The sequence below is a fragment of the Pelophylax lessonae genome, assembly GCF_965119305.1.
Source record: "Pelophylax lessonae genome assembly, chromosome: 12".
In the NCBI taxonomy this organism is placed as follows: Eukaryota; Metazoa; Chordata; class Amphibia; order Anura; family Ranidae; genus Pelophylax; species Pelophylax lessonae.
In genome coordinates this window covers 37,158,496-37,167,268 of record NC_138779.1, presented here as the reverse complement: position 1 = coordinate 37,167,268, position 8,773 = coordinate 37,158,496, and the positions used below count along the sequence as shown (strand labels likewise).

Genomic DNA, 8,773 nt, shown 5'->3' with positions numbered 1-8,773 from the left:
GGTCCCAGGGAGGACAGGTCCCAGGGAGGACAGGTCCCAGGGAGGACAGGTCCCAGGGAGGACAGGTCCCAGGGAGGACAGATCCCAGGGAGGACAGATCCCAGGGAGGACAGATCCCAGGGAGGACAGGTTCCAGGGAGGACAGATCCCAGGGAGGACAGGTTCCAGGGAGGACAGGTCCCAGGGAGGACAGGTCCCAGGGAGGACAGGTCCCAGGGAGGACAGGTCCAAAGTCCCAGCAAAGCAGCCTGTGTACAGAGGAGATGTGCTGATCACTGAGCCTGCACACAGCACAGCAATGGAATCCAGCAGATCACACAGAGGACACAACTCTGCAATCATACAGATCAGTACAGAAAAGATGGACACAGAAAACACAAGGCACTTACCCTGAGCCCAGGAGACAGATCTCTGCTACTACTTCCTGCATGGAGGAGTTCCCTCCTCCCCCTCTCATTATTACCCAGAGATCCTCTCTGCCTGCCTGGTCATGTGACCCTGCAGCTGTCACCCTGAGCACTCCCTGACAAAGCCTTGTATTGTCATCCCTGAGAAGGAGAACTGGATTGTCATTGTGTGAAATGTCACTTTGCAGTCCTGTATACAAAAATCTAAACAGTATATAAAGTGCAGTGCTAAACAACTAAACAGATCATCCTAAATACACACAAATAAACACAGATCCATGTGCAGATTATTCCCCACATCATTCATGTGTAAATGTGACCTAATCCACTGCATGCTATCCAATCATGGAACCATAAGTACATATACATTAAAAAGTGCAATAATAATCACACAGAATGACCAAAAAAAGACCACAAAGTGCGAAAATCAACTAGAGTTGCCACCTCATCCCTTTAAAGCCCGAACACATATTAATTTCACAGGTTCTGTGGCTGATTAACCACTTCTGGACTATTTCTGACACCTGTTATTTACATGATAAAATCATTTTTTTTCCTTGCTAGAAAATTACTTAGAATCCCCAAACATTATATATATATATATATATATTTTTTTTTTGTTTAAAGAGACCCTAGAGAATAAAATGGAGATTGTTGCAATATTTTTTATCCCACCATATTTGTGCAGCAGTTTTACAAACACAGTTTTTTTTGGAAAAAATAAAATTTTTTGAATTAAAAAAACAGTAAAGTTAGCCAAATTTTTTTTTCTACAGTGTGAAAGATAATGTTACGCCGAGTAAATAGATACCCAACATGTCATGCTGAAAAATTGCGCATGCTCGTGGAATGACAACAAACACTGGAACTTAAAGCGCAGTTCCGGCCACAAAATCAACATAATCGATTTTGGGCATTCCGCTTGCTCTTGGTCACCTGAAAAACAAATGGATAGTTCCGATTTTTTTTTGTTTACTTACCTTGTTATTGAAGAAAAATATACTCACCTTCCTTCCACTTCCTCCCTCTGTGGCCGCGGCCCACGCCGTCACTTCCTCTTTGCATTTATTCCTGGGAGCTGAACTTCATCACTCCCAGGAGTCAATGCGCCTGCATGCCCAGAAGCTGTGGAGGGATGACGCGCCCGCCTCGGAAGTGACGAGCGGAGCCGGTGCAGGCGCATTCTAGGAGAAGAGGACGGAAGAGGACGCAGAAGAGGACGCGCTGGCTTCAGCTGCCCACACCTGAGATGGCAGCGCTGGAGAAGAAATTTTCAAGGTAAGTATTTCTTCTAAAAGGTAAGTGCAACCCGGGACAGTACAGAGGCTATCCATTGCTGGAATGTACTAGCCCTGACTGTCCCGGGGGTATTTTTATCTAAATTTCACCCCCATGGCCGGAACTCAGATTTAAAAATCCCCATAGGCGACATTTTAAAATTGTCTACAGGTTACCAGCTTAGAGTTACAGAGGAGATCCAGTGCTAGAATAATTGCTCTCGTTCTAATGATCGCGGGGATACCACACATGTGTGGTTTGAACACCGAAAACATATGTGGGCGGGACTTGCATACGCGTTCACTTCTGAACACGGTGGGCGGTCCGTAACTGGTCGCACGACCGGGCAATTGACCGTTAAAGTAACGCAGTGCCGAATCGCAAAATATAGCCTGGTGAGGAATGGGGTAAAATCTTCCTGTCTTAAAGCGGTTAAAACTACGCTCATTGAGGATCTTTTTGTCAAAGACATGTAGCTAAATACATTTTGCCCTAAATATATGACAAAAATTGAAAATATTGGATATTTTTTAACTGTCAAAGTAGAAAATGTAAATTTTTTCGCAAAATTTTCGCTCTTTTTTTATTAATATCACAAAAAATGAAAAGCGCAGAGGTGATCAAATACCACCAAAAGGAAGCTCTGTTTGTGGGAAAAAAATGACGTACATTTCGATTGGGTACGGCGTTGCATGACCGCGCAATTGTCAGTTAAAGTCACACAGTGCCAAGTTGCAAAAAGTGGCCTGGACGTAAAGCAGGAAAATCCTCCGGTGGTAAAGTGGTTAAACTCACTTAGCCCCCATTCACAGCAGAAAGATTTAACATGTGATTTGTCAGGTCATACCACATGTAAAATCGCAGCCTGTTGCCGGTGTTCTATCGAATAGTTTGAATCGTCAGACGATCTGCGTATGCACAGTACGTAACGTCGCTACAGCTGATATCCCAATCAGCTGGCATGACATCAACACTGCGCGTGCGCAGATCGTCTGAGGCATTATCTGACGATCAGCAAAGCGCCGAGGGAGAATGTAACCTTCAGATACTGCCTGGCTCTCTGCTCACAGCAAAACTGAGTCCGCCGGGCGGAAAGTCAGTGTGAAAGGACCCTAAGAATTTGAGCGACTTTGACAAGGATAATGGATAGATGGCTGGGTCAGAGCAATTCCAAAACTGTGGCTCTTGTGGGAAGTTCCCGGTCTGCAGTAGTCAGGACCTACCAAAAGCAGTCCAAGGAAGGAAAACCCGTGAACCAGTGACAGGCTCACTGATACATGTGGGGAGCAAAGTCTGGCCCATGTAGTTTGATCCAATAGAAGAGCTACTGTAGCTCAAATTGTGGACTTAACCACTTTAGCCCCGGAGGATTTGGCTGCTCAATGACCAGGCCCTATTTTGCGATTCGGCACTGCGTAACTTTAACGGACAATTTTGTGGTCGTGCGACGCTGTACCCAAATGAAATTGACGTCCTTTTTTTCCCAAAAACAAAGCTTTCTTTTGGTGGTATTTGATCACCTGTGCGATTTTTAGTTTTTGCGCTATAAACAAAAAAAAGCGACAATTTTGAAAAAATAAAAATATTTTTCACATTTTTTTTATATGTGATTCTCAAAAAAAAATGTAAAGATCTAAATTTTTTAACAGTTTAGGCCAATTTGTTTTCTGCTACATATTATGGGTAAAAAAAAATTGCAATAAGCGTATTTTGATTGGTTTGCGCAAAAGTTATTGCGTTTACTAACTACGGGAAAGATTTATGTCATTTTTATTGTTTTTTTTTTACTAGTAATAGCGGTGATCTGCGATTTGTTTTGCGGGGCTGCGACATTGCGGCAGACAGATCGGACCCCTGACTGACATTTTAGATACTTTTTGGGGTACCAGTGACATTACTACAGTAATCAGTGCTATAAATATGCACTGTTACTGTAAAAATGACACTGACAGGGAAGGGGTTAACTTTACTTGTGATCAAGGGGTTAAGTGTGTCCCTAGGGGTGTGATTCTAACGGTCAGGGGGTGTGGCTAGTGAAGTAACCACAGAGACATGCGATCCTATATAGCAGGATCACATAGCCTCTGTGATCACTTCAGGGAGAATCACAGACGGCTGTGTTTACATCAGCCGTCTGTCTTTCTCCCTCTGCTCGGCGCGCTCTCGCCCCTACAGTCTCCTGAGCAAGCGACGTAGGGCTACATCCCTTTGCCCAACAGCGGCAGAGTGCCGCAGTAAATGTACGGTGAGCAGGGTTAAAGTGGTTAATGTTGCTTCAGATATAAAGGTATCAGAACACACAGTGCATCACAGTTTGTTGTGTATGGGGCTGTATAGCTGCACACTAGTAATGGGCGAAACACCCCCTCAGTTCGGTTCGCGCCAGAACTCCCAAACAGGGAAAAAGTTCTGACCCGAGCCGCAACCTTCATTAAAGTCTATGGGACCCAAGCATGAACAAATCAAAAGTCCCCATTTTGAAGGCTTATACATAAGGGTATGGGGGCCCAGGTACTGCCCTAGGGGACAGGTATCAATGCAAAAATGTTTTTAAATATTGTTTTTAGAGAAGCAGTGATTTTATTGATGCTTAAAGTGGAACAATAAAAATTAAAAATGCATTTAAATATAGTGCCTGGGGGTCCCCTTAGTCTGCCTGTAAAGTGGTGCATCTGTACCATGTATAGAACCTGCTGCAGCAAAACTGACATATGTAAAGAACAAAAAATGACATTTAAATTAATTTTCCTGACCGGCAGGCAATACAAAAAATAAATAAAAGTAATGAAAAAAAAATGACATGGGGTCCCCCCCCATGCATACCAACCCACCCAAAGGGCCTGGTATGGCTTGGGGGGGGGGGGGGGGGATGCCCACACCTTTTTTCCCTGATCTTTTTTTTTTTGCCGTCAATAATTTTTTTTAAATTCAGCTGTCAGCGGGGAAGCTGATGACTCATTCGTTGTTAAGGATGCGGTGACTGGCTTCCCAGCCCCACTTCCTAACAACATATTGACTGTGCGCTTGGCATGCAAACATCCAAACTTATGCTCGGCCCGAACCACTCGCCCATCCCTACCGTGAACCAGTCAGGATACCCATGCTAACTCAGGTACACAGCCAAAAGTGCCTACAATGAGCACATGAGCACCAGAACTGGACCAGCAATGGAAGAAGGTAACTTGGTCTGATGATTTTAAGAATGGTTTGAGAAATGCAACAACAAGTTTGAGGTGTTGATTTGGCTTCCATATTCTTCAGATCCTAATCCAATCGAGTATCCCTGATATGTGCTGGAAAAACCAGTCCGATCTGTGGAGGCCCCACCTCACAACTTACAGGACTTAAAAGATCTGCTACTGATGGCTTGGTGCCAGATACCACAGCGTACCTTCAGAGGTTTAGTGCATAGCTCCCAACTGTCCCTGATTTTAAGGGACTGTTCCTGATTTGGAATAAAGTCCCTCTGTCTATCTCTGAAGAGAAAGCTGCTCCAGGTGAACACATTAGCCATCTATCCACAGCATTGCCAGGGTTAAAAAAAAAAAATCATACTTACGTAGGTGGATGCTGCATTTGTTCCCCATCGGCTCTGACTGAGAATCAAGCGATCAAACACTGCCGATCACTCAGAACCCCCTAAGCAAAGAACTTGTGACTCTGGGCTTTTTATTTTTTACAAAAAAAAAGAAAAAAGACAGAAAATTTTGAAAAAAAAAAAGTTTTTCTTATTTTCTGCGAGTAAATTTTGAAAATAAATACATTTTTCTCCTTCACTGATGTGCGCTGATGAGGCGGCACTGATGGGCACTGATAGGCTGCACTGATAGGCACTGATGAGGTGGCACTTATGGGCACTGATGAGGTGGCACTTATAGGCACTGATGAGGTGGCACTGATGAGGAGGTACTAATATGCCGCACTGATGAGCACTGATAGGCGGCACTGATGAGCACTGATAGGTGGCACTGCTGGGCACTGAGAGGTGGCACTGCTGGGCACTGAGAGGTGGCACTGCTGGGCACTGACGGGCGGCACTGATGGGCACTGACGGGCGGCACTGATGGGCACTGGCGGGTGGCACTGATTGACACTGACGGGCGGCACTGATGGGCACTGGCGGGTGGCACTGATTAACACTGACGGGTGGCACTGATGAGCACTGATGGGCGGCACTGATGAGCACTGATGGGCAGCACCATCAGTGCCCACACTCAGTGCCCATAGTGCTGCCAGTCAGTGCTCATCAGTGCCTAGATGAGCAGGCACTGATGGGCACTGACTGGCAGCACTATGGGCACTGATGGCGGGCACTGTGAGCAGTTAGTGTGTTTAGTGTACCTTTGTTGTAATCAGGGCACTGGTGATCAGTGCCCTGATTACATTTTTCTTTGTCCCCGACGGCTGATTGGCTCTCTCCTTCCTCACACGCAGGCTCTGTGTGAGGAAGGAGCGCTGGCGATGAGAGATGATCTCATATGTTTACATATGAGATCATCTCTCATTGGACGGTCCGATCACGTGGTGAATGGCCGCTGTGATTGGCCATTCACCACGATCTGTGATCGGCTGTGTCCAAGGGACACGGCCGACACAGATTTTCCCCGATGCGCGCTCGCGGGAGCGCGCGGGGAGCCTGTTACTGGGAGGCCGTTTAAAGACGGCCTCCCGAAAATGTGATGGGAGGTAGTTAAAGTACAACCCAGTATCCAAATAAATTGGGTCATTTGTTCTGCACTCCAATGACCCGTTTTCAGCCACTGTTAGCTGACTTTACAGAGCGGCTCCAGGCTCTGAAAAGATTCTGATCCATCCATCCATATACCTGGTCCGGCAGCTGGCTCAGACTCTCAGCGATCCACTGAGAACCTGAGCCAGCCGCTTCCTCTCCTCCATAGCCCAGCACTCCAGTGAGCGCTGGAGGGGCAGAGCAGAGAGCCGGTGACTGACAGCCACCAGCTCTCTGCAGCCTCAGGACTGAGAACTGAGCGATTAGCAGTGTTAGATCGCTCAGTTCTCAATCTTATAGCCAGGGACCGATGCTGCATCCACCTAGGTAAGTATAATTTTTTTTACCTAAACCCTTCCTTCTTTTTCAAGTACACCCACCTGAGCAAGGCCTAAATAATGAACTGAAATAGCAATGGCAAGTAGGAATATGTCAATGTGGGACCACCAGAGTCAGGAACTTTATGTTAAATATGGGTGATGTTGCAGTGGATGTTTCTTTCTTAGTGATTATTAGGCCAGGCTTTGTGTGCTCTTGGAGGAACATTGGGTTACTAATATGTGTCTCTTCATGGCTCACCATTTTCGTTGGTTACGACTAAGCGGAAGACTCCGTGAAACGCATCAACCGCCGTGCTCCCCTTTTCCCCCCCATTTCTCCGACTGTTTTGGTTTCATCTTGGATGATTTTATCTTTTTGTCTGCAAAATAAATTTGGATTTTAACTTTTTGCATCTTCAACCGGTTGTGCGGCTTTTTGTGCTCTTCCATTTGTCACCATTTTCATCACATCTTCAAAATAAGCCAAAATGTGTAGGCATTCTGAATGGTGAACCACTGCCTAGGTGGGAAAAAACACAGCTTCTTGATGCTTATCTACATGCTAAAATCACATATATAGAGGAAGAATTGAGACGAAGGAGGAGAAAAAGCGCAGGAAGAAGGGGAGGAGGAAAAGGTAGAAATGAAGGTGGATGCCACCAACATCGGCTAGGTCAAAGGCATCCAATAGGCATAGCATTTTTTCTGGCCTTATCTGTTGTCTCCAGTTTATGAGTGCATCTAACCTATATTATGTCCTTATCTGCACTCACATCATCATATCATATAGAGTAATATAACTGAGTTTATTGTCTTACCCTGCCATTAATGTTAGAGGACTTTGAGCCATGTGATCCCTGGACCTGAACAACATGTTATACATATGTGAACTACGGCTGTAGACAGAACCTGTGCTAAATAAATCCCCTCAACACAAATCAAATTAATAACACAATCCCTTGGCGTGAAAAAACACTCACTCTTTATGGGGGGTCTCCATTCCATCTAAGTCAGGTACGTATGTGTGTATTAAGTGTTTGAATGGACTCAGGAAAGCAGATGCCTACCACTTGCAAATAAATCAGATGGGGCAGAATTATGCTGGTGAAACAGCTACAACAAACTACTGATCGACCGATATCGTTTTTTTACCACAGATACCGATATTATGGTCAATGGGTATCGGCCGATATCTGCCGTTTTTTTTTTTTTTTTTAATGTCTACAGGTACTGTGGTGGAGGGATCTGGGGGTCTAAAAGACCCCAAACCCCTCTTCTGCACTTAAGCATTCAAAACACCAAGTTTGGCTGTTTTGAATTGTGTACGTTTTTTGAATTTGGCGCCGCCAGTACCCGGAAGTAATGTCACACTTCCGGGCACGTGGCGGCGCCGCCGAATTCAAAGAAATGGAGACCCGGGTCAGACGGCGGCGGTGAAGGTAGGATTTCCGGGTCTCCCGGTGGGACTGGAGACCCGGGCAAGCCGCGGAAGGTGGCGGGAGGGGGGGGGGGGAGTCCCCTCCCGCTCCTTGAAATGACAGCCGAGCGGCTTCTCAGCCACATCAGTTGTCATTACAAGACAGCCGACCGTCGGCTATGGACTCCGGTACCGGTGTGATGCCTCTAACTGCAGGCATCACCCCGGTACAAGCACTTTCCCGAAATATCGGCAATATCGGTAAATAAAAAGCCGATTCCGATATATCGGGGAAAGTCCATATCGGCCAATCTCTACAACAAACGGTAGCTGTTTCGCTGGCAAAACTCTGCCTTATCTGATTCATTTGCAAGCAGTAAGTTTAAAGTGTAAAAAAAAAAAAAAGACCCATAACAACTTTTCACATTAACCACTTGCCGACCGCCCCATGCAGATATACTGCGGCAGGGTGACAGGGCGGCTCTGCTGCGTAAAATCACGTAGATCTACGGGATTTTGCGCACGCGGTCTCAGCGGTTAGCCACAGCGGGAGGCGGGCCATGGTAGGAGGTAGGAGCGGCAACGATCGCCACCGGCCTCCTGCAATCGTCAGAGAAAAACT

The 8,773-nt window shown here is 46.0% G+C and overlaps 1 protein-coding gene across 1 annotated transcript in view; it reads right to left on the bottom strand.

Annotated features, from left to right (window-relative positions):
• The window catches only part of ILVBL (ilvB acetolactate synthase like), a 64,388-nt gene extending 63,941 nt beyond the window's left edge, over positions 1-447 (bottom strand). The window contains exon 1 of the mRNA XM_082274142.1: positions 386-447. Within this exon, the coding sequence (XP_082130268.1) occupies position 386 (1 nt within the window). The 5' untranslated portion in view covers positions 387-447. The remainder of the gene's footprint in view (positions 1-385) is intronic.
• Positions 448-8,773: the final 8,326 nt, after the last annotated feature.